The sequence below is a fragment of the Scaptodrosophila lebanonensis genome, unplaced genomic scaffold (assembly GCF_003285725.1).
Source record: "Scaptodrosophila lebanonensis strain 11010-0011.00,11010-0021.00 unplaced genomic scaffold, SlebRS2 tig00000061-arrow-pilon, whole genome shotgun sequence".
Lineage (NCBI taxonomy): Eukaryota > Metazoa > Arthropoda > Insecta > Diptera > Drosophilidae > Scaptodrosophila > Scaptodrosophila lebanonensis.
In genome coordinates this window covers 8,548,390-8,573,648 of record NW_022060554.1, presented here as the reverse complement: position 1 = coordinate 8,573,648, position 25,259 = coordinate 8,548,390, and the positions used below count along the sequence as shown (strand labels likewise).

General features: G+C 36.0%; 4 protein-coding genes across 4 annotated transcripts in view; 2 read left to right on the top strand and 2 right to left on the bottom strand.

The window, feature by feature from the left end:
* Nucleotides 1-8,347, top strand: part of LOC115624960 (fat-like cadherin-related tumor suppressor homolog) — a 30,082-nt gene extending 21,735 nt beyond the window's left edge. Inside the window, exons 14-22 of the mRNA XM_030519815.1 lie at nucleotides 43-226; nucleotides 291-731; nucleotides 833-1,233; nucleotides 1,293-1,601; nucleotides 1,742-7,043; nucleotides 7,101-7,382; nucleotides 7,462-7,644; nucleotides 7,894-8,019; nucleotides 8,080-8,347. Coding sequence (XP_030375675.1) covers nucleotides 43-226; nucleotides 291-731; nucleotides 833-1,233; nucleotides 1,293-1,601; nucleotides 1,742-7,043; nucleotides 7,101-7,382; nucleotides 7,462-7,644; nucleotides 7,894-8,019; nucleotides 8,080-8,222 — 7,371 coding nt within the window. The 3' untranslated portion in view covers nucleotides 8,223-8,347. The remainder of the gene's footprint in view (nucleotides 1-42; nucleotides 227-290; nucleotides 732-832; nucleotides 1,234-1,292; nucleotides 1,602-1,741; nucleotides 7,044-7,100; nucleotides 7,383-7,461; nucleotides 7,645-7,893; nucleotides 8,020-8,079) is intronic.
* A 4,681-nt stretch (nucleotides 8,348-13,028) lies between these two features.
* LOC115624700 lies at nucleotides 13,029-15,700 on the top strand. Its single transcript, XM_030519516.1, has 5 exons — nucleotides 13,029-13,314; nucleotides 13,691-13,978; nucleotides 14,721-14,848; nucleotides 14,932-15,333; nucleotides 15,402-15,700. Exons 1-5 carry the CDS (start codon nucleotides 13,112-13,114, stop codon nucleotides 15,545-15,547), a joined length of 1,167 nt encoding a protein of 388 aa, XP_030375376.1. The 5' UTR covers nucleotides 13,029-13,111; the 3' UTR covers nucleotides 15,548-15,700.
* Nucleotides 15,701-18,497: 2,797 nt separating this feature from the next.
* On the bottom strand, nucleotides 18,498-23,145 carry LOC115624927 (opioid-binding protein/cell adhesion molecule). The gene is made up of 8 exons (XM_030519778.1): nucleotides 23,131-23,145; nucleotides 20,785-20,863; nucleotides 20,215-20,541; nucleotides 19,881-20,150; nucleotides 19,368-19,465; nucleotides 19,004-19,306; nucleotides 18,769-18,939; nucleotides 18,498-18,662 (listed from the first exon to the last, which is right to left on the bottom strand). Exons 1-8 carry the CDS (start codon nucleotides 23,143-23,145, stop codon nucleotides 18,498-18,500), a joined length of 1,428 nt encoding a protein of 475 aa, XP_030375638.1.
* A 237-nt stretch (nucleotides 23,146-23,382) lies between these two features.
* On the bottom strand, nucleotides 23,383-25,242 carry LOC115624712 (GDP-Man:Man(3)GlcNAc(2)-PP-Dol alpha-1,2-mannosyltransferase). The gene is made up of 5 exons (XM_030519535.1): nucleotides 25,112-25,242; nucleotides 24,853-25,045; nucleotides 24,336-24,791; nucleotides 23,603-24,279; nucleotides 23,383-23,535 (listed from the first exon to the last, which is right to left on the bottom strand). Exons 1-5 carry the CDS (start codon nucleotides 25,129-25,131, stop codon nucleotides 23,451-23,453), a joined length of 1,431 nt encoding a protein of 476 aa, XP_030375395.1. The 5' UTR covers nucleotides 25,132-25,242; the 3' UTR covers nucleotides 23,383-23,450.
* Between the last annotated feature and the right edge of the window lie 17 nt (nucleotides 25,243-25,259).

The following is a 25,259-nucleotide window of genomic DNA, read 5'->3' as shown; positions in this document are numbered from 1 at the left end:
TGCCTTATTTTATTTTAATCTAATCTCTGTTTTTATATGTAGGTAATTGATCGATCTATGCCTATATTTGAGAAACAATTTTATTCGGTCAGCGTCAAGGAAGATATTGAAATGTATTCCGCCTTGTTTGTATCCATTCAAGCCGAAAGTCCTTTGGGTAGAAAACTTATCTACACATTGTCATCGGGAAATGCAAACCAATACTTCGAAATCGATTACAGAACAGGTATCTATCATTCATACAAAAGCCTTTTATGTTTTTTTGTAATGAATTCACATCCATCCTTTAGGTTCCTTGTACGTGGTAAATGAGCTAAATTATGAGGACATGAAAACTCATGAGGTTTCCATTCGTGCTACTGATAGCGTCTCAGGAATTTTCGCAGAAGTGATCTTGACTATAATAGTAACCGATGTTAATGACTGTTATCCAGAAATCGAAAGCGATAATTACAATATCACATTAACCGAAAATACACCGTTTGGCTCCCAAATTTTAAAAATAAACGCATCGGACTTGGACAGTGGTGCGAATGCAGAGCTCTCTTATTTCATCGAATCGATCAATGGCCAAAAGAATCTGGATACTTTTTATATTGACATTTCCGAAGGTTATTTGTATTTGAAAACTCCACTGGACTACGAAGTATTAAGATATCACCATGTTATTGTGGTTGTCAAAGATCATGGCTCACCTGCACTGAGTTCAAAGGCGAATATCTTCATAAAAGGTAAATATATATTTGTTCGATTTAATTTGATTTATTTGTTGTTAATTTAAGACACAATGCTTAATTTTATTGTTCGAAAAACGTTTATAATTGTTCTGCAGTGAAAGATCTTAACGACAACTCACCACGCTTCGTCGAACCCTCCTTCTTCAGTAAGCTGTCTGTGGCTGCTACACGGGGACAATTTGTGGCTTTAGCTAAAGCATATGACGTGGACATGTCAGATGCTGAATATCTAGAATACAAAATTGTCGATGGCAATGATCTACAAACATATAGCATTGGAAAAAAGAGCGGAATAATATCTCTTCAAAACATGCTGAACTTTACCGATAAAACCAGCACTCTCTTAAACATATCAAGCTCGGATGGGATGCATACCACTTATGCCCGTTTAAAAATAACATTGGTTCCAGAAAATTTGCACAGTCCCGAATTCGAAAAACAAGGATATGAAGCAACCATTTTCGAAAACCAATCGCCAGGCCAAGAAATAATCACGGTATTTATCTTAAAGTGTTATTGGGTTGAAACGTTTAAAAGCAACCAGTTTAATTGCAGGTGAGGGCAACCGACGATGACTTTGGGAACTATGCAAGCCTTTATTATGAAATAGCCTCAGAAGAGATGAAAAAGTTCTTTGACATCAATCGAAGCACAGGCTCCATATCTTCGAAAGTAACATTCGATCGTGAAAGCAGATCAGAATACGAGGTCTTACTAAAGGCTATTGACGGGGGCTCTAAATTTGGATTTGCATTACTCCGTGTACTAATTGATGACATCAATGACAATAGTCCATATTTTCCTATAAAGGAATACAAAATAGTAATAAATACATCAACACAAATCAACGACACCATTTTAACTGTAAGTAATGTACAAGTATATACATATACAATAAGTATAAAGAACAAGTTACTAGTTATGTAATTCTCTAGCAAATAATGTTACTTCGTGTCTTAGCGTCTTCATCTATTTATCATGAATAATTACTGTATTATTTTCAGGTAAAAGCTGTGGATAATGATTATAATGAAAATGGGCTGGTAAAATACATAGTCGAACCTAATTCATTGAAATCGAGCTTAAAAGAGACATTTAACATTAACGAAAAAACCGGGGAAATCACCGTGAAGAACCGTATTGACAAATCAGGGGAGAAAATATTTCAATTTTTTGTACGAGCTTTTGATTCAGGAGAGCCTCAATTATACAGTGATGTTCCAGTGACTATTGAAGTAATCGAATTAGATGCAATTATTCCGACCTTTGAAAAGACTTCGATCAATCTTCACATAATTGAATCAACTTCGCCAGGAACTGTGCTGACAAAACTACAAATTCTTGGAAATTATACGTATAAGTTTTCTGTCGCTACAGATACGCCAAACTTTTTTGCTTCAGAAAACGGAGAGCTTATCCTTATGCAAACCTTAGACAGGGAACAAAAAGATACACATTTCCTAGTGGTTGTGGCTGAAACATCGACAGTTCCTATTCTTTATGCGTATATGGATGTTTTAGTAATTGTCAAGGATGAGAACGATAACTATCCAAAGTTTGATAGTGCCATGTATAGTGCGGAACTGGCAGAAAACATTGATAAAGTGGTCTCCATTATCAAGATAACGGCAACTGATGCCGACGCTGGATCAAATGGTGACGTAAGATACTCCTTCGAAGATGAATCGGATATTATAAAATCTATATTCGATATTGACATCTATACCGGCTGGATCACACTTCGTTTATCTGTAGATAGAGAGGCACAATCTGAGTTTAATTTAAAAGTTATTGCTACTGACAACGGCCACCCGAAGCATGTCTCCAAGGTACCAGTGTCCATCAAAATAGTGGACTACAATGACAACCCTCCTGTTTTTAAAATACATACCAATAAGATTTCCGTTTTTGAAAATGCTTTACCCGGTACTGTTTTGAACAATTTTTTGCTTATTGACCCCGATACTGAAAAGCAAGATATGGACTTTTATATCACTTCCGGAGATAGTCAATCACAATTTCAAATTAGCAAGACGGGTGAATTGTTTATTGCTAGACCTCTAGATAGGGAGCAAATCTCGTTCTACAACTTAAGCCTACTTGCAACCGATGGAAAATTTACTGCCGACGCAAATATCGAAATACAAGTAAAGGATATCAATGACAATATGCCCTTATGCCTAAAGCCCCGATATAAGATCGAAATAAATGAGTCGACACCCATTGGAACTACACTTGTACAAATTCACGCTGTTGACTATGACTCGAGTAATGATTTTAAACTGCGGTATTATATTTCCGGTAAAGGTTCAGATGATTTTGTTATTGGAAAAGATAGTGGGATTTTAAAAGTGGCAAAACTGATCGACCGAGAGGCAATTCCGAGATATAAGTTGACTGCGCATGTTCAGGATGGGCAAGAACTAATGCGCGAGTGCGTTTCTGAAATATTAATAACAATCAATGATGTTAATGACAATGCTCCCACATTTTCAATGGCTCAGTATATCGTTAGTATCCCTGAAGATGCGCAACTCCAGACTCTGATTACAAAAGTACATGCAACGGACAAGGATTTTGGCATGAACAGAAAAATTAAGTACTCTCTAATGGGCTCCGATATCGAATATTTCGAGATCTCAAAATCCACGGGCATCATAAAACTGGAAAAGAATCTTGATCGAGAAACAAAGTCGTTATTTAACTTGACTGTCAAAGCCGAAGATTTCGGCAAGCCCAAGCTGTATTCGTTATCGCATTTAATAATAAATGTATTGGATATCAATGACAACCCTCCGGAGTTCAGTAGACGGCAATACTTTTGTGAAGTCCAAGAAAATGAAACAATCGGCTATGAAGTGTCCCAAGTGCATGCAACATCAAAAGACATCGGCGTAAATGCTGAAATCCTATACTACATAATGGGTGGCAACGAGCAGCGTAAATTTATGATGAATTCCACCTCAGGTGTATTATCTGTTAATGGTTCATTGGATTACGAAAAGACGAAAGCATATTTCCTTACAGTACAGGCAATCGATGGAGGCACACCGCCTTTAAGTAACATAGCCTATGTTAATATATCTGTATTGGACGTTAACGACAACAGCCCCAAATTTTTACAAAACATTTATCGAGTAAGCGTGAAGGAAGACGTTTCGATTGGAGAAAAAGTTGCAGATGTAAAGGCCGTAGATGAAGATACAAATTTAAATGGAATTGTGGTATATAACATTGAAAGGGGCGATAAATTAAGTCAATTTTTCATTGATAAGAACAATGGTACCATACGCCTTGCAAGAGCAATTGATCGAGAGACAATTTCAGAATATGCACTAGAAATTCAAGCTTGTGATCGTGGAATTCCTGAACGTTGTAGCAGTGTTCTGGTCAATATTGATGTTTTGGATACAAATGATAACGCTCCACTCTTCTCCAGCACCAATTACAGCATTGTACTGCAGGAAAATAGACCATTGGGCTATGTTCTGGTCAAATTTGAAGTATCAGACGCTGACATGCCGCCGAACTCTACACCATATACATACGACATTCGATCTGGAAATGAAGGTGCACTGTTTCGGCTGGAGCAAGATGGTTCCCTCAGCACAGCATCGCGCTTTAATCACAAATTGAGGGATGAATTCGTTATACAGGTACGCGTATTCGATAATGGTACGCCGCCACTTTACTCAGACACTTGGGTGACAATTAAGATAATTGAGGAAAGTCAATACCCTCCCAATGCCACTCCATTAGATGTTACCATTAATTCATTTGAAGATGCCTTTTCGGGGGCTTTCATAGGGAAGGTCTATGCATCTGATTTGGATCAGTACGATGAGCTTACTTACAGTTTGATGGCCACAAACGGAGAGACATATCAAGCTACGAAACTTTTTAACATTACGAGTAAAACAGGAAAGATATGTGCTACAACTAATCTTGATATTGGGCTGTATAAGCTAAACGTTTCGGTCAGTGATGGAAAATTTACTGTGTTCACTTCTGTAAAGATTAATGTCGAGCTAATAACGATGGATATGGTAAAAGAAGCAGCAGTGATCAAGTTCAGCAAAATCACGGCATCAGACTTTTTGTTAAGCCACAGAAAAGGTTTCTTACGCTCCATTCGAAGTATTATGCACTGTCGTCTGAAGGATGTAATACTGCTAACATTACAAGCCGAATCAAGCACGAACCTCTCAAAACGGCACAGAAGATCATCCAGCAACAATTTAAACGTTGTGTTTGCTGTAAGAAAGCAACAGATAATACCAAATTCGGATGCTTACTTCACCAGTGATGAGATTCGCCAATCAGTTATCAGTAAAATCAATGAAATCGAAGATGAAATGAACGTCGTCATTGAAGAAATCCTGCCAACCATTTGTCAAGGCCAGCAAAATACTTGTGTTCATGGGGTATGCAAGAAAATACTAACCCTCGCAAAGAACAACATTACTACGATCTATACAGATGTGATAAGCTTTGCCTCCCCCCGATATAGCGTTGCCAACAAATGTTTCTGCAAGCCAGGCTACGATGGCAAGAACTGCAGCGAATCGGTGAATGCATGCTCATCCGATCCCTGTCCACCGCAAAGGAATTGCTTACCATCCGAGTCTGATCCTGGCTATCAATGTGTGTGTCCAAAAGGCTTCTCTGGCCCATTTTGTGAAATGAAATCAACAAAATGCTACAACGAAAGCTGTGATACAAGCTCCTCGACGGCTGTTTCTTTCGGCGGGAAAAGCTACGCCCACTACAAAATCAACAAGGCCATGGCAAAGAACACGTTAGAAAACCAATTTGCATTCTCCCTTCAAATAAGGACAGTGCAGCAAACTGGTACGTTGCTGTATGCCAGTGGGAAAATTGATTACAACGTCTTGGAAATTGTAAATGGAGCAGTGCAATACCGTTTTGACTTGGGATCAGGCGAAGGAGTAATTAGCGTGTCGAGCATCTATATTTCCGATGGAGAGTGGCATTCGATCAGTCTGGAACGAATTCTAAATAGTGCCAAAGTAGTTGTAGATAACAAACATGTCTCTCAAGGGAGTGCCCCAGGGGTCAATGGAATACTGAATATTCAATCAAACGATGTGTTTGTTGGAGCTGAAGTTCGACCCCATCCCTCCATAATTGGCTACGAAGATATTCAACGAGGTTTTATTGGATGTATGGCCAACATTAAGATCGCAATGGAGTCCTTGCCATTATATATCTCAGGTGGAAGCACGATAGCTGCTCTAAAGAGGTTCACAAATGTGGAGTTCAGATGTGATCCGGCAAATGTTCTTGTGAATCTAGGTGTTTGTGGAGCGCAACCCTGTCTAAATCGTGGCATTTGCAAGGACCATGGCAATGATATGTTCAAGTGTATGTGCCATGCGCGATTCACCGGCGAGTTGTGCGAAATCGACTTGGATCCCTGCTCTTCAGCACCGTGTTTATTCGGAGGACGCTGTGAATACCTAGGACCAAACAATTATACCTGTAGTTGCCCCCCACATTTGTCGGGCAAACGGTGTGAATATGGAAAATTCTGCAGTCCGAACCCATGCCAAAATGGAGGAATTTGTGAAGAAGGAGACGGTGTATCGCATTGCATGTGTCGTGGTTACACGGGTCCAAACTGTGAGATTGATGTAAATGAGTGCGAAAATCAGCCTTGTGGAAACGGAGCTACTTGCATCAATGAAGCGGGTAGTTTTCGATGCATTTGCCCAGCATATCTTACGGGTGCTAGCTGTGGGGATCCACTTTATTCGAATTCCATTTCAACGAAATTAAAGAACTTTTCGATTGAACACATAAGCGGCATAATATCGGGAATAACAATTGTGCTCTTCGTCGTCATTATTGCACTCTGCTGCGTGGTCTGTAAAAGGGGCTCGTCCACGAATCCGCGAAATCGAATAGCTAAGGAGAAAAACAAACATTCCTATAGAGAATCTAATCTGAATTCGCTTTTGGACAAAGACAAGTGTTGCAAGGCGAACGTTAAGATCAGCAACTTGGAAGTAAATCAACGGCCCATAAGCTACACACCAGCCACAAATGATAGCCTATTTCCGAGCAACACAACATTTGTGAATAACTTGGACATTTTACGAAGCTATGGATCTGCCGGCGAAGAGCTCGAAAATATACCGTTTGAGTATCAGAAAGTAAACCGTAATAACCAACATGTGAATATAAATGCCTGCAACTTGGTTGAAACGGATAGCAGTGCATATAAAGAGGACTGGTGCGAACAGATGCATTTAAAAACTTTTAGTGAAAATAAATTAAATAATGGTGAGCATGCGAGACATTGTTTTATAGACTTTAGCTAAGCTAATTATGTATTTCCAGAGCGAAGAAAAGACTATGGATTTCCAATTAATCGATCAAGTGGGAAACTTATTCAGGTCGCTATGCCGAATGTGTGCCATTCCTCGCCAAGTGCAGCTTCCACAGATTACTCTGCGCTTGGTAATGGACAGTACCATTGGGACTGTTCAGATTGGGTTCGGAAAAGCCACAATCCATTACCGGATATAACTGAGGTTCCGGGGGCAGAAGTAGCTGACTCTTCGAGCTTCCACAGTAATGATAGTAATGAGTCCAGAACAAAACGAAACTGTTTCGTTCATAGTAAGTTTTTTTTCGTATACCTTTGTCTAATGGTTAAGAGCGAAAAGTGAACTGACAATTAACATTTTCAATTCTATAGGAGAAGTTGACCCGACTAGAGATATAGCTGCTCTGAATGAGGACATTGCATCCGAATATGTGGATTCCGAAATAGAAAGCTGTATTCAACCGTCGTTTATGGTACCGAACTCAAACTATGAATCACTTTCAAGACTGAGTTCTTTTAATAATAGCGAGAATGAAGACTACAAATTAAATACAGGTTTGTTTGCTTTCACATTGATTCCAATTACATAGTCACTAATTTGTACATAATATCAAATATATTTTCACGCATCAGTGCCTTTAAAATCAAAGTCAAATCGTTCGTGTAAGTTGTGAAAAAATCAACTCTATGTATAAAATTAACATTTGGCTTTTAAATAATAACTGTGTTTTTTGTTGGGTACCATATATTTTTATACCTATTGTAAATAATTGTTTTGTACCTAATAATTTTAAACATGCAAAGTATATTTACGACATCCTGATTCATATTTACCGACGATTCGTACTCCAAGTGAAACGGAAGGAGAGAGTTCTTCAAATGAATTGTCAAGATTGAAAACGGGACTATCAAGTAGAAGAACGATAAGTGGTAATATTCTCCACATCATTTATGTAAACCTTTTTCTTATTTAACGGTTTTATTTTTCAGAAAATTCAGAGGAGTCATATCTTTTTCATCATGCAGTCGGTGAAAATGGTTCAAATAGCAATATCTCTGTACGACTTTGCGAAATTGAGGATTCGGAACTTGAGGAATTTTTACCGCATCAAGACAAAAAAAATAATGAATGACATATTAATAGGGTAATACTTTAATTTTGGCAGCTATTATTTTGTTTCATTTTGTAAACATCGTTTGACTAATCATTATAATTATTTTTACAATGAATAAAAATATGTATTTCTAAGTACAATAATGAACGTCTTACTCTTTTAAGACAATCTGGATGGTTCTAGTTCCTAATATTCTTACATTCGAAATCTGTCATTTTTGTAGGAACTCCATGTTGATGCAATAGGCCCTTTGCCTTTGGTGTATAGGGCATAAATATTGAGTTATAAAGGTTTGTAGTCCAGAACGTAATTTTCATGTTTTCAATTCAGATTTGTGATAAAAATTTCTTTTAACATATGTACGCTGTTGACAGCTACTTGTAATTAACAACGACTAGAATTGAAGGGATTTTTCGACTCTCATAATAACTACAGTTGGTGTAACGGTACCTAATCACCACTTATCTCTTCTTTAACTATACCTTTTTATAAATATGTCGCAGTTTTAATATGAACAGCAACGTTTAATTATTAATTTCGATTTTTAAGTTGAGTTGTATGATTTTGCCGCGCCAGCTAATTAGCAACGTTTTCAAAAAAGGTTAAAATTTTTGCATTTTCGTTATATTTGGGAATCATGGGAATGGATGTACCCCGGCCATGCGTAAGGCAATTGTTGAGCTTTAGGACACTAGTATGTCCTATCAGGCAATATCAACAGAGCAAAGTTGCTAAAAAAGGATGGTTTTCAATGATGTTAAGCTTTTGCAAAAGTATGGAACAACAGAAAATATTCCACGCAAAAAGAGACCACGCTAAACATCGGAGCACAAGTTCAAATGGGTAATTTGGATCCTCGTAGGGGTATCAAAATGATGCAACAATATCTTAAGATGCGGTTGCTGGTCGTTTGCTTGAGGCTAGGGTCCATCGGCGAAACTTACGCATCACGCAAATGGTGACAATTGCGCAAAGACGAAGACGCTGAAATTTTTAACAAATGAAAATATTTAGTCCGGACTGATGAAATAATTATTAACCGACTTGGTCTTGATGGTAGAAAATATATGCGAAAATCAAAAATCTTAGTAAATCTTAATCCAAAGTGTGTGCAACTGTCGTCAAGTATGGTCGAGGCAAAATACAAATTTTAGAGTGTCTCTCATGGTCTCATATTCCGCATCGAGAGAATTGTGACTTGGGAGAGGTAAGTCGGTATATTGAGAGATATCTTAATAGCATAGGCGAATAAAAATATTACGGATGCTTAGGCCTATAAGCAAGATAATGACTCTAACATGCGACGCATCCAAAAAAACAATTTTTGGACACAAGTTTTATTGGGGTTCTTGAATGGCCATCGTGCAGTCCTGATCTAAATCACATTGAACATTTATGGAACGAGGTTAAAAAAGTGATTCCCCCAACAGAATGTAGCAAATTTGGACATGTCATTCAAAAAAATTAAGGATGGTATGGAATACCTGTGGAAAGATTCCTGCGCTTTATAATGTCCATGCATCTCCGATATACAGCTGTATTAAAGCACAAAGGCTTTCCCATCAAATATTAATGTTGTAAAATCTAAAACTATAATTTTATTCAATTTTCCTAAAGTTTTTTGTTTTTTTTTTTTGTACTAATCAAGTAAACGTTGTCTCATATATAGATTATGTGTACATTTTATGGATCACTTAAAAAAAATGGAGAAAAATGATGAAATCCTCAACCGGCACCATCGTTGTTAATTAGTTGTCAACAGCTGTACATATGTATATACACAAGGGCGTTCGCAGGGGAGGCAGGGGGCCCTAGCCGCCCCTAGGCAAATTTTCGCAATATAAAGGCGATCACAAATTCATTATAATGGCGCACTATTTCTTGGAATTTCGAACTACAATTTTGCAAATACCCCCAGTTAGTAATTAATTGTCCGTATCATCATGATAGACCAATTTAGCAGGAAGTTATAGCCATAAATATATTTGATACCCAACCGCTGCCCGCAGCTGTTGTTGATGCTGATGCTGATGCTTTGGTTGACAAAAAATTTTACTTTTTTTAATTTCTATAAATATTCTAAACATATGTACAGAGTATTTAAAAGTCGGGACACCCGACTTTATATTATTGTCTCAATAATGTTCTCAATCAAATATTCTAGAAAGTTCTCAGGCGTACTGCGGCAAACCTGATTGACTTTGAAATCAAAAAGAAATGAATCAAACTACATATGTCCTCAATCACCCTTCCCTTTCATGGGCAAATGAATTATTTCGAAAAGGTAAAATTTGCCGAATACGGGGAATTGTTAATGGATAAAATTCGGCATCATAAAATTTACAGTTCACCGCGGTGGAACGAATTCTTGGTGGACAATGGCCTTGGAAACGATTTTTTTGTTGGGTTTTGGCTCATCTGGCGCCTTCCACTCGGCACTTTCATCTAACCCTTCGTATGTATGTCTGAGATGCATTTCTGCAACATACTGCATAGACTCAATTATTTTAGAATGTATGCGCGAAATTTGCAAAGTTTCTATCTGATGTAGTTCTACTCATTGTATTTTAAGTGTGTAAACAAATCAAATGCTTACACTGAAATAAACTAGTGAATTTAAATTATGATCATTTTTGGGCAAAATTTTGTGATTCGTGGGATGCAACCAAATTAGACGATTTTTGTATTAAATTTTTTAAAATATATAAAGTACAACTAAAAATGCGATAAATGTGGGGTCGCATTAAGCTTTAATAAAATGAATAATTTGTTTTTAAAATTTGCATTTACAGACTTTTTTGACCCCAGGAACAACTTTAATGTAAAAATAAAACACATCGTTTTTTGTACAAAAAATATACAAAATCAAAAATTTCAAAAAACCAAAAAGCACGTATATTTTAATTTTGCATTTTCTATCTAATGGAAAACCCCCCATTGTCTGTCTTGTCTGTCTGTAAACTTGCTGTAAATTTTTGACTCTATTTAAAGTTATATTCAAACCGGTTAATTCTAATAAAAGTTATAATCGAAACAATTGTACTCCAGTACTATACTACTACAGCTCGTTTTTCTTCTACAATATATGTACCTTTTATAGCCTGTACCCAAAGGGTAAAAGGCTATATTAGTTTTGTGCGAATGTATGTAACACATACCGTCTGTCTGTCTGTATGAGCGCAACGATCTCAGCTACTACAATAGCTAGGATAACCAAATTTGGCATTCAGGTTCACCTAGGCACTAGGCAGATCGAGTTTGTGTTATTTTTTTCTTCCGATACACCCCCCACCCCCCCGCAATTCGTTTTTTTCCAACTCCCATAATTCTTGGAATTTCGAAATCAAATTTGGTAATTACATCCAGTTAGTTATTATGTATCCGTATGCCATATATGTAGCTCTGTCCGCAGCTGTTGTTGTTGCTGCTTTGGTTTAACTTTGTGCAGCATACATACACATACATATGTATAAACACGCAGAGACACGATTCTGATGTAAATGTAGGCTGTTTAAACTGTACATAAACGTGTCTTCTATGTACATATATATTAAATAAATTTTATTTAATTTAGTTAGTTAATTCAATTTTTTAAAAAGAATTTAATTTTTTTTAAATCATTTTTTTTTTTAATTTTCTTTTTTGGGTGGAGAGTACAGGCTATTTTGCTGTCGGGCTTGCTCGACTGTAGGGTTCTCTCTTGTTTAAATTTTAGTTTTGAACTGACGAGCTCAACTATGACATTCTATCTTGCTTATCACTTTTGCATTTGTATTGTTATCCGGGATTGTAATTATGTTAGGCTGGGATATAGTCAAGTTTCGTTTCTTCCTTTTTGGAGACTCGGACAGTAGCTTAAGGCCAAGAAACGTCGTTTCCAGCGCTACAAATTTTTCGTGGAAAACTTGAAACTCGGCACGAAGTTCTTTTATGCTTTTATGCGTCTGCTTCATAAACTGACGCATTTCGGTAGCAATACTACGACATCTTTCACAAAACCAGATTAAGCCGTTGTTTTTGCCTAAGTAGTCAGTTACCCGGCCAACGAACCCGGCACATTTCGCGTGACCAACGTCGTCGCACAACCAGCACTGCACTGTAGGGTCCATTGAACCAAGCTTATGGCCAAACTCACAGGACTTAAAACAGCAAGAAAACATTTTGGTCCGTTTTAGTTTGAGCCTAAACGTATGCTATGAAAAAAACAATGTTTGTTGAATGGCACTAGGAGTTGCACAAACACACGCACTCAAAGTAATTAGTAAAAATGTTTTTAGTTTATTTAAAACGAAGATTTTATTCAAAAAATTCGGAAATGAAAAGGTTTTGACTCTATTTTAGAGATGCAATGAGATAGCACTCATAGCTTCTAATTTATAGTTTTAATGAGGATTGGACCACTTCGAAGAGACTACATTCGTAGACAATAAGACTGTACATAGAGTCTGTTAACTATTTGTTAAAAGAAACAAAGAAATTTAATGGTATAGATAATTTATATTTGTTTTTGGAATCTTCAATTGTTTTGTATTTCTACTGCTGTCTTTCGATTCGCCAAAATTAGCCTCGGCTGATTTCTAATCGACTACATTTCTTACTGCTGGTAATTATTGTTATTGTGGTTTCATTGAAATAATACCAAAACCGAATACCAATATAATTTTATATTTTCCGCCAATAATAAACTGATTTGCCATACGGCATCGATATATATATATATATATACTAACGAGGTTGCGGTATTTAAATACCAAATGCAATGGCGATTAAGTTGGCAGTGCTGTATATATGCAGGGGTATATACAACAATCATATGTTATTGTATTGGTCTCGTGCTCCGTATACAGAGCTTTTAAAATAAATCCTTGTTGTTACTGAAACTATTCAACTATTGTCTAACGCTAAATATGGACATTTCGGTCAAGTTAAACGATTTGTCTGCTGCTTGGATTAACTACCTAAATGTACTCAATAGCTTATGCGCAGCCGGGTGCAAACTGGCTCACTCAATTGGAATGCTAGAGCAGTCCTCACGATCTCTAAATGAAAAACCGTTATTGAAAAATCATCCAACAACATACTTGACAAACTCTTGGAATGACTTAGCCAGGTATTAATGTTCAATTAAAATACAATATCCAATCTTATGCATATGTGCATACTTTGGACATATGGGTATGTAAAATATGTAAATCTGCAGGGCAACAAGTTTTAAGATATAGTGGCACATTTAAGGTAATCCATTTAGGGTTGGGGAATATCCACCTAATTCTATTCGAAAAATTATAAAATACATGGAAGAAAAAACTTGGCGCAGGCCCCTCTGCTTATTAAAATACTTTGGACTATGGCGTGCAGGTGAAACGCCATTCAGGATATGCAGCGGGGGGTTGCCAAATCAAGTAGGGAGGGACACATCCAACGCAATTATACAACTTTTCCAATCATATGTGCTGTCATTTTTTGTGTGTCTCTACTTGTATTAGGGCAACAACAGTAGCGACTAGTACTGTGAAAACTCACATACTAGCAGTTCTTCAGGACTTCATAACTTCGTCTGTGGATCAACCAAGTGCAATTAATAATGAATTGGAGCAGAAACGGATTCGTGAACACAATGAACTCATTGTTCTTGAGAATGCTCAAACCGTAATCAACATTCAGCATCAATTTTCTGCCGCCAATTTTGATGCTTTTTCACCATTAACTTGTTTTGTTTGTCAATCGCCAGTTGGATTTCCACATGAACAGGACTGCAGCGTTGCTAAGCAAAAGTAAGTATGCAATTGCATTATATTACAGACTCTAAGCTAGCACCGTGATTAGTAGTCCTAAGCAGCAACGGTTTCACATTAAATAGTTTGTTATACTCTATACGCTGTGCCCAAATGATACAATATTATTAAAAAATGGTTTTTGTAATCGGTTTTTGCCGACCAAACAATGTATATACAATTTGGATCAGAATGACTAGAATTGTTTTTGATATATCCGTCTGTTTGTATGAATGCTTTAACTTCCATAAGTATAAAAGCTAGAATTACTAAACAATGTATCCAGGTTCTTCTAATGCCGGGGGGATGGAAGAGTTTTAAATACGTACCTCCAACGAAGGAAAGTATATCCGAAAGTATAAGAGCTAGAGTCGCTAAACTTGATATATGTACATGTTTCGATCGTAGGAATTACATTTACAGTAACTATATTTAAAATTGAGCCATCACAAGAAAAACATGACATGAGGACACACAACCACTGACCGAATTTAAAATTGAGTTATAAAAAATCACATACGGACGTCCGACAGACGTGGCTAAATCTCTTCCTCTTATACTGATCAATAATATTTGTAGAGGGTATAAAAAAGATTTTTAATTATTATTTACTTCATTACTGAATCGGGTACAGAGTATAGCATTCTACTCCTTTTTATTATGAGTGTGGATACAGAGTATTTAAGAGTTGGGCCATCTCGACTTAAGCGTTTTTCAATTACAAATTTTATTGTTATTTTAGATCGCAAACCGAACAAAGATCTCAAACTCCATCACCAAACTTTTGTGGTACCAGTATGAAAATGGATTCATCTCGAGGAAATTCTTTAACGGATCAGCGTTCTTTACCAGTGGGAATTTCAGAACCTGGTAATTCTACAATATCTTTTTTGATTATTCAACATTTCGTTTAGTATTACTGCATTTTGTGTTAATCATGATATTTCACACAGCTGCCACCGAGCAACAGCGTGGACCATCGCCCCAACAAAATTTTAGAGATACAATACCGATGCAAGCTATTTTTGAAAACACGAGAGGTCCTCTGCCCAACCCTGGGCACTTGTTGTCAATGAAATTACCGTTTTACCGCAATGTCAAGTCACCATTAAATTTTCCATTATTTCCACTTAACGGGCAACGGCGGTGGTCAGAAGCTGCTGCTGGTGAAGTAATTGATGGTATATCAACTGATCCAGAAAGCCATATGAGACGGTGGTCAATGCCGTGGGAGGCATCGAAATGCGATCAAAATACAGTAACCTGGAACCAAACTCGAATAATGCCAATGAATGCAATGAAATGCCCGCATTACAAAGTATCGAGCTCTGACCGTTTTAACTCCCATACGCAAGGTATTTTATATACACCTTCACTGAAATCAAACTTGAAATAAATGTTGGTCAACATATTTTCTTTATAGATGGAAATTGGCCTGCGTCGGGAACTAGTCAAGATGGCTTAACCGAGGCAATACAGCTGCTGTCTTTTAAACCACCTAGAACACATCAAATGAATCCTCAGCCCCCGTTTGCATCACCTACTACGGAAACCCCCAATTTAGAATAAGCCGCACGCATTGCAATTTAAGTAACACACATTTTTAACATAATTAATTGAAAACTACAAACCATTGTTCTTTGCTGCTGTCAGTTTCTTGTAGGCCTTCTCAAGAAATTACAAAAGATAGTTAATAAAGGAAATACGTGGTTTGTATTAAAATGATATGAACTATTTATTTTACATTTATATTTATCGGTCTTTGAATGGTATGCGTAATATTTTTAGTTGCTAACATGCCACATCATTGCATGTGTTTTTCATATGTATGTATGTATGTATTTTAGAGTGAATTTATTAGACAATAAATACAATAAATACTCTAGGGGTACATGACTTATTACTATGTATAACCGATCGTTCGTCGAGTTACAGCTAATGCCTTTTGTGATGCTTGTTGTTATATACTTAGAATAACATGACTAGGTAATTGGTTATTATGAATGTGTATCTTACTATATGCTTGAATTTGCGAAAACTTCATCATCTATTCATACTAATTTATATAGTTCGCTAGGATATATAACCCGCTGCTGGGGTTTTCCACAAATTGGTTATCTTTATGTGACATTTAAGTAATCCAAATTCAATCGATCTGCATTTGCTCCCCAGCATTCGAAACTTTCGGACGTTCTGTTATGTATGTATATGAATATTATAATTTTCCTTGTGTAATTTTGTTTATATCTATGTACATAATTATGTAATTCACTGCAATCACAAAACCGGAGCAATAACCCTTAATGGGTTAGTATGAAAGTGAGAATGAAGCTGGACTAATCAAAAATCCCTAAAACCAACGCATACACGTATACAGTCTTTGTCTTACACCTTATTAGGAGAAATAATATACATAGTTACTACAACCTCTGAAGTGGATTGCAAATCAAACAACAACTCGTTTTCACTTCCTAGTTCTTTATATATAACTTTGGCAGTGAAGTGTCAACTATTACTAGCTGCTTCGAATTCAGGGCTGCAAATATAAGTGCTCTCATGAAATTAATTGTATCTACCTATTTTGGGACTGCAGTGAAATATATAATTAAATGATCTCCCTTGAGAACAAGTATTGGGTGCAGTAACGAACATATATTTAGAACCTTATCTAGCTGTTTTTTGTATACTAAATTTTTTTTATTAATATTGTATACTATCCCGTCAGGATTGCAGTGCCATAAACTATAGAGTTTCGTAAATTTTACCTTCATGTTTGTGCTATGCCTGGACTAGGTCCTTATGTACAATTATTTCTAAATCTAACAACTACCCAAATAAGGTGAAATGGTAATATGAATTATGTATGCTTTGAATTGCATATACATACGTGTACATACTAGATTGATTGATTAATTTTAACTTTTTGTTGCTGTGCGTGTCATAATGTAATATAATTCAACAGCACGCACTTTCGATCTATGCTGAGTTTACGCGTGTAGTATAACTAAAATTCTCAGTTTATATCATATATGTAAGTATATTATTTTCTTTGGTAACTTTCAGAAGCTGCACTAAAACTTAAGATAAAGAATTTTACAAATAGGTATAGAAAGAAGTCTCGGACCACATCTAGAGTATCCATAATTTGTGGCTACTTTACGTACGTGCTTATAAATTATTATTTATTTTGTACGTATTTAGTTCTAAGTATTTATGAGTTATTTTCAATACTGCATTCTAAACGTTACATTTTTAATACGTCATCATAATTCTCTCAGATGTGTATTATTTTAAACATGAATTTAGTGCAATCCGTCTTCCAGCGCTCTGTAATTCTTACACACTAGTATGTACCTTTAATATCATATAGTGCATATCTACAAAATGCCCAAATGTTTTTAATAATATTCAGATCTATATGTTATTTTGGTTACACTTGCCTTCACACACATATTCTATTTTTTGATAGTTTTTTCTTCCTATTTTTAAAATATTAAATTTCTTTCAACTACATTGTGTTTATGCTTAAAACAAGTAAACCTCTTCTATGCACTGGAGTTTCCATATCTGCATACTCTTTCCAAAGAAGTTGGTTTGATTAGATGATAGTCACATCCACAAATTGCAAAGGATTTTATATATTGAATGATTTACTATTACAATTCATAGCCTTTAGCTATACATACTTAAAGATCTAAGCTGTCAGTTTGGCTAAACCGTCAATATCGGTGGTAAAAATAAAATAATAAGTTCGATGATTTGATTTAATTTAATTTATGATTTTAAAGAATTTGGAAAGAATATGTGTCTTTCGGCGCACCGAAGTAATGATTTCTCAATAATCATCCATCCATCCATCAGATAATATAAGTACCTATACTAGCTTACATATAGTATATATACATATTTCTATTGCGGTCGTAACACGTAGTCTGCAATGCCAAAAGCAAGTACTTACAACAATATATTCTTTCAGAAACGATATGGGTAAAGGGTAGAAAACATATCGCAAACAGTAGAGCCCAATTTCGTTCTTGGATCCATTTCAGAAAAAAAAACATATTTGTAATAGGGCTCTTTTAAACATTCTGATGGTGTATACTTTGATGCTTTATCTGGCTAACAATGCAGATGGATAATTCAAATAACAGCTACATACATATAGCGGTTGCCTGGTTCTAGATTTTTTTTCAATATCATTCGTTTCAGTTTAAAAGGGTGTACGCTATTTTTGTGAATTGTGGAGATCATAAAAGTTACGGTTGTTGGGGAAATATTGCAATGTTAAAAGCTTAAAAGCATTATGCGCTGTATAACATTTTTGAAATTTAGTTCTATGGTATAACCTAGGCATAATTACTAAAAATTAGAGTACATATTTACACAGGTAAGATTAATGATAAAATACTTTATATTATTAATTATCTACTCATTTTCTTAAATTATGTGCTAAGTACATGTGTAGTAAGGCACCTTTTAAATTATAATGTTCGCAAAAACCTGCTACTAATCATCAGTTTTAAATGCCAACAATAACAATACAAATAAAGATGAGTATTGGGAGAATGGCTGTAATTGAAGTCGGTGATAGGGTATTACTATTCGAGATTCCCATCTTGTATTCCATATCGATGTCAAGAAGTAGGTCATGATTTCGCGTGTAAAACTGATGAATGTCGCTGATCTAAAAAGAATATAATTAATTTTGCATTAAATAATGTCAACATAAATTAAAGCAATTCGTTTAAGCTGGAAGCTAGAAATTTCTTATCCTAGATTACAGTACTAACTTCGTTCCATCCGTATTTATTTTTGGCCTGAACTATAGCTTCATAAACTGCATTATGTTCCAGATTCCTTATTACATAAGACATTATATAATGCGAACTATCTGTCCTAATTGGCGTGGGCTTAATATGATACTCATGCCATTTTCCAGGGTGTTGGTATGTTTCGTTCATCTGAAATGTCGAAAGTTTATTATTTAGTATTGGTCTTGTAGGTTAAATGGTATTTAATCTTTACTAGTAGCCTTCGATAAAGCAGCTTGATCTCATCTAAAGGCGGAATAGATTCGACCGTCCAAGTAAGGTTATAGTGATCCAAAAATCCACTTAAGGCCGGTGAAATGAAATCGGCTGGTCCTGGTCGGCCCGACACTTCGATATACTTCTTTGTCCTTCCCAGGGCATTATCGGCAACGCAACTATAGTTGCCGAAGTCGGTTGGCTGAAAATTTCTAATAATCAAGCTGTATCTATCGTCTCGCGGATACATAGAGCGACGGTCTGTTGGATCCAGTAGGAACGAGTTTTGATACCAAAGCATCTAGAATTACGACACTTTAGTGTAATGAACATTGAAACATGGTAGGTATAAGGAAATTTACTTCAGAATTTACATCGCCATGGACTATACAGACAAGCTCAATGTCATACCCTTCAGCAGCATGAACCCATGATTTTTCCACAGTTATTTCCGGCGGAGCTGTGGAAAAACAAAATTTGGAGAGATCTTTAGTTAAAATGAACTCTAATAGTAAATCTGAAAGTGCTGTGTAAAAACAAAAGCAGACAGTGGATTACAAAACTACAGATCAAATAATAATGAACATTTTAGAACATAACAAAATAAACGCCAGCTCTTGCAACTTTATAATGTCAGTTGATATGGCAATCGGACTCTCCATTGGCTTCATTTCAGAGCTCTCATTTACTCTTGTTTTATGAATATGCCATCCATCTAGCCATCAACGATGAGAAAGCTACAGATTTCTCCACTCAATTGGTTTAATTCCAGTGTGAGAGTTAAATTACCATTAATTTGCAATATAGTATATATAGTATTCAAAAAATAGATGGAGGTTTTCGAATGCTCTGTCCTTATATACAAAAGTTCTTACACAGAATTGTAAGCTGAATATCCATTGAGACACGTTCTTTAACACCATTATCCGCCGAGCATTGATATGTTCCGGCGTGGTGTCTGTCCACATTTTCCAATATCAATGTCGAGCTATCCGATAAGTGGGTGGGGCCAGAGAAAACGTCCTTTTTGAACCAATATATTGTTGGAACTGGATTGCCAGAAGCCTTGCACTCCAACGTAACTGTGCTCCCTTTGCGAGCTGTTACTTGACCGTTGTGTGGAAGGGCCCTCAGAGTTGGTGGAACTATCATAAAACAAAATAGGGTATTCCAATAAATTGTGGACAATTAACAAATAATTTAACTTACCTAGAATTTCAACTGTATGTACTTGATCGCGATTCTCTTGATCGCCCAGCTGACATATATAGTCTCCGGCATCTTGGGTTTTCACTCCGTTTATCTGTAGATTATAGTCCCCGACAATTTTAAACCGCTGATCTCGGGTAATTTTCAAGTGACCAGCAGTCAGCACTGACGAGCCCTTGCGCCACAATAGGACGAAAGAGCCAAGATTTTGAACTTTGCATGGCAGCTCAATAGTCTCACCAACTATGACTTTGTAGAGATGTCCTCGTGATAAAAACTTTGGTGCAGTCGTTGGAGTATCGCTTTCTGGCATATGAAATGATCCATCTGGAAATGAAGCTATGGTAGTGTTAAAGAAACAAAAAAGGTAGGTCTGTGTATGTATCTGATATTCACCGACAAAGAAATTGCTTATTATATATATATTATATATGAACATATAGCATATAAGATTTTAAAGAGCTTCGCTCAATTGTAGTAATAAAAAAATAATGCAGCTCCTTTATTTTCATATTATTTGTGCAAGAATCCAACACTATTGTTGTTGCTGCTAAAAGTACACACACTTACCTATACAAGAAATGTTATACGCCAGGAAATAAAACAAAACTAAAGACCAATAGGGTCGCTTCGGGTTCGACTTCTGGATCTGAAATATTGAAGTGTGTCAATAAACAGCATGAAGATGAAAAGTCAACAAAATGTATGCTCTCCTAAAAAATGTATTTCATTTCAACTTCATTTTCACGACCGGTATATAATCTTTATACATATGCATGTAGGTAAATAATTTTATATACATACATACATGTATACATAGACTCTGTCATTTTTATTGACATTTCTGCATAGTATTTAATATTTTAAAACTACAGACTAAGTAATTTTCATTGCAAATTACAATTAGTTAAAATTCGGCTACATATTTCTCATTCTCGAAAAACATGTGTAAGAACATATGTATGTAATATCCTTAAATAAGTGCAACGGCCAAACTGCATTTTAATATATGTACATATGTATATGTATGTACATACATATGTATATATAGGCATGTATGTTTGTTTGGATATGTAAAGGCCATACCTATACCAAAGCCACAAAGATATACTTACACATACACATCCCTACATGCACGGTTTTGTGAAAAAGTAACTTATTAATTCCAAAGCATGTCGTTTCTGGGTATATGGAAATTCTATATATCATAAAGCTATAATGAACCTTTTTCCATCAATGAAGATAAATATTTAAGACCCAAATAATAGTTTTGCACTTCAATTTTAGAAATGTATGTGTGTATATGTGTGACCGAGACAGAGCCCAACATTTTCTTTAGCTGTGTATTTCGTGTGGGTACCTACCATTTTAATTTTTCTGCAAAATGGTCTGCTTTTCCAACTATTAATCGCTTTATTCCATTTACATTTAAGTATAAGCCACACGCTTTCAATTAGTTAACTAATTTCTTTCGGTTTTGAAAATGTCGTAGCTATTGCACTTTTACTTTAATCGACTATAAAGTAGACTAGAGTTTCAGGTTGGCGAGTATAATTTTATTTATCCTTAAAATTTTCCAGGCAGAGCGCATGTCCGAAGGCACAGCTTTTGTCTCTAAAGCTCAATTGTGCTTTTTTCATGAAGTGTTATACTCGTCATATATTACAGTGGAACTGTATAGCAAATTATTTACAAAAAAAAAAATGGTGTATTTCAAAAATAGCGATAGAACAATAGAATCTTATCAATTATTGTAGTTTTGTATACAGCATTTTCTATGAATCCATTTCAATAGTTTATTTATCTCTTGGGTGTAATTGACCCCTTAGTAGATATTAGTAAAATCACTTGCAGGGCGAATACAAGAAATTTTTGAAACCTGTTAATCCCAATAAATAAACTGTGAACATATAAATATATACATTGTACATACATATATTTTTTTAAATTGTTGGCCTTATTTTGCAATAATGGTCAAGAATATATATAAATAAGTTTGTGGAGTTTGCAGCTAAGAAAAATGTATAACAGATATGTACAGACATACTTTTGTTTATGTACATTTGCATTTGGTTTGTGCCCTTGTTTTTGTGCGCAGTATAGATTTGAACCAAGCCAGGAACAAGGACAGCTTGTGTCAGAGCTTTGGTAGAAATTACATTTATGGCAATAACTTTGAAACTTGACATGTGAGCCATGGGAGCGCGAAGGGGTAAAATAATGATGAGACAACTCTCCTCTAGGGAGGAGAAAAAAAAATTTTTTTTACCATGAAATTTCTTATGTATTAACTTATATTTTTAATTTAAAAAAAAGTTGGCTTTGTGTTGGCGTGAAGCGTCATAATTATAAGTATATTGTACAACACAAGAGTGATAGCTATTAATGTCACCTGCCCCTTAAGGATGAAAGGGTATCCTAGAAAGCGTGAAAGCCAAATTTATCTAAAAGGCAGGCAGCGTTCAAGCGACCAATTTATAGTTCCATTCATGAAAACTATGACGAAACCAGTCAATATGTGCGTCCGTATGGGCAGCGAGAATAATATAAATACAATTTTTATAATATATAATAAAGTTTATTACCTATAATCCTTACATTTCAATAATATATTTCAAGTTCAATTTCAAGGGGTGTCAATCTTTCTGGCTACTCCTATGATGTTGCACAAAGATGCGTTATGTGTGATTTCCCCCCACTTCCCCCTATGGGGGTTTTCCCGATTTTCCATTCGTATAATCGCCTATAACTCGGAGACTATAAGACCTAAGACTAAGGACACCATATATTAGTCCCACATGCCTTACGTGAATACGCAGAAAATATGTATTTTGGAATTTCCCTTCCTCCCCCCTCTCCCAGGCAAACTCGTAACTCCCGTAATTCTTAGAATTTCGAACTCAAACTGGCACATACCTCCACAAATGCCATGTTTCATCATGATAGGCCGATTTAACAGGAAGTTATAGCCATATATGTACATAAGTCCAAGTAGTGCCCGCAGCAGTTGATGTTGTTACTGCTTTGCTCAGGCACACGAGACATACACAGACACAAAAATACACACATACACGCATAATTATTCTACACATATGTACAGAGTATTTCAATGTCGGGATACCCGAGTTTAGCTTCTCTACTTGTTTTTTATAGAAAAACTGCAGTGTATATGTAATTTAGTTATTGAACTGTATTTGCTTATAGAATAATTTTTGTGTATATATAAATACAAAAAATTATGGAACTTTTGGGAACAATGGCGAAATAGCTCGTAAGAATTGAACTTCAAACTCCTTTTCTGAAAACCTCTCCACGGAAGATCTGAAAAAGAAGGACGAAAATATGTAAATAGCTGACATAAACAACTTACCGCATTTCTAATGCTTACTTTGCCGCATTTCTAATGGTTGTGTTTATTTCCACAGGGTTGTGTATAATATTTAAAATACATGCCGCATATTCCACGGCATCTGTTGCAAGAAAACCATTTTGGCTACCTTCAGAAGTTTCAACTATATCGAGTAGTGGACCACCAGATCTATGCGCTACCATTATTAGACCGGCAGCCATGCATTCCACAATGCCAATACCGAAGTGTTCATTCCACATAGTATGTATTCCGATTTTTGCTCTTTGGTACAATTTTAGTAGCTCATCATAGGGTACATTAACTTTAAACTCAATTGAGTTTTCCAACGATAAATGTTTTGAAAGGTCCTGCATGTTTCTTAGTCGTTCGTAATCTTCCTCATGTCGACAAGAACCCGCAATGACGAGTCGTATTTTGTTCCAAAGCGCTTCATCACGCGTCAATAACGTTCTCAGCTCGTATAAGGCTTGCAATTGCAGCGGATGATCTTTTTCGGGACGAAACTGTCCCACAGACAGAATTACAATTTCATCGGTATCATCTAAGCGCTCCAACTGTTTCAGATGGCTTACTTCACATGGTGGATACACTCGATGGGTTTTAAAAGGCACCTCCCATAGTTCTAAAATATGGTTTTCAGTCCACGATGAGTTTACCATTATCGTTTCGGAGCAACACCCTACCCAGCGATACAGCTAGAATCAAAAATAAATATATTATATTGAATATGGGATTTAATTTTTTCACCCACCTTTGAAAGCACTCGATAATACGTAAGTTTTGTCCACGTCAGGAAGGGGTTTCGCGCTACATAAGCCTTATTATTGTGAACAGCTTGACGAAATTGAACTCTTCTCAGCATATCGGTGCTGACTATTGGGTAATGGACATAGCAGCCTATCTTTGCGCCACCCAAAAACTTAAACAATGGATACGTAAAGGCATATCCCATAGTGTCTATGAAAATATCTGGAGGGAACTTGCACAGCGCTTCCAATCCTAATATCATCGAGCCCAAGCTTTGTCCCAATAAAGTGAAGTGAGGATATTTTTTTGCCTCCACCCAACGTCGATGCTTTAGAAATACAAACGAGACTTTGTCATTGATCTCAAAATTAAAAACATTCCTTGCTTTATCCAGAATTGCTTTCGGTGAAGATTCAATGTCACCGGTATAAATAATAATCTTTATGTTATCATACTTGTTCTGGAATGAAAATTTAAGCTTATAGGTTTGCAGAGCATTGTAAGTCGTTGTTATAACGAACCTGCAATGTTCTTACGGCGCACCATAAAACACGCTCTCCTCCACCACCCGCATTGCAGTAAGGGTGAAATAGGCCCACGTATAGTTGATTTTCCGATGAGCCATGCAACTTCTGCTTTCTGCGCTGCAACCATTGGCGCAAACCAAGTGTAATTGCTGTGATTACAGATAACAGCGCAAAAATCACCCAGAATCTTTGAAAAAGTACATATTAATTAATAAAAAGCTTGAGTTGAAACAATTTTATATAAGATGCTCACATTAAAATAACAACGGCCATTTTATTGTTGCCGGTCTACTTAATACTTTTCATGATTGCCAATGTTTTGGTCTATTATACACGTATACTGTTGTACACAATTGTTAACATTATACATCAGCTGTTTTTAGATATGTGCACGGCAACGC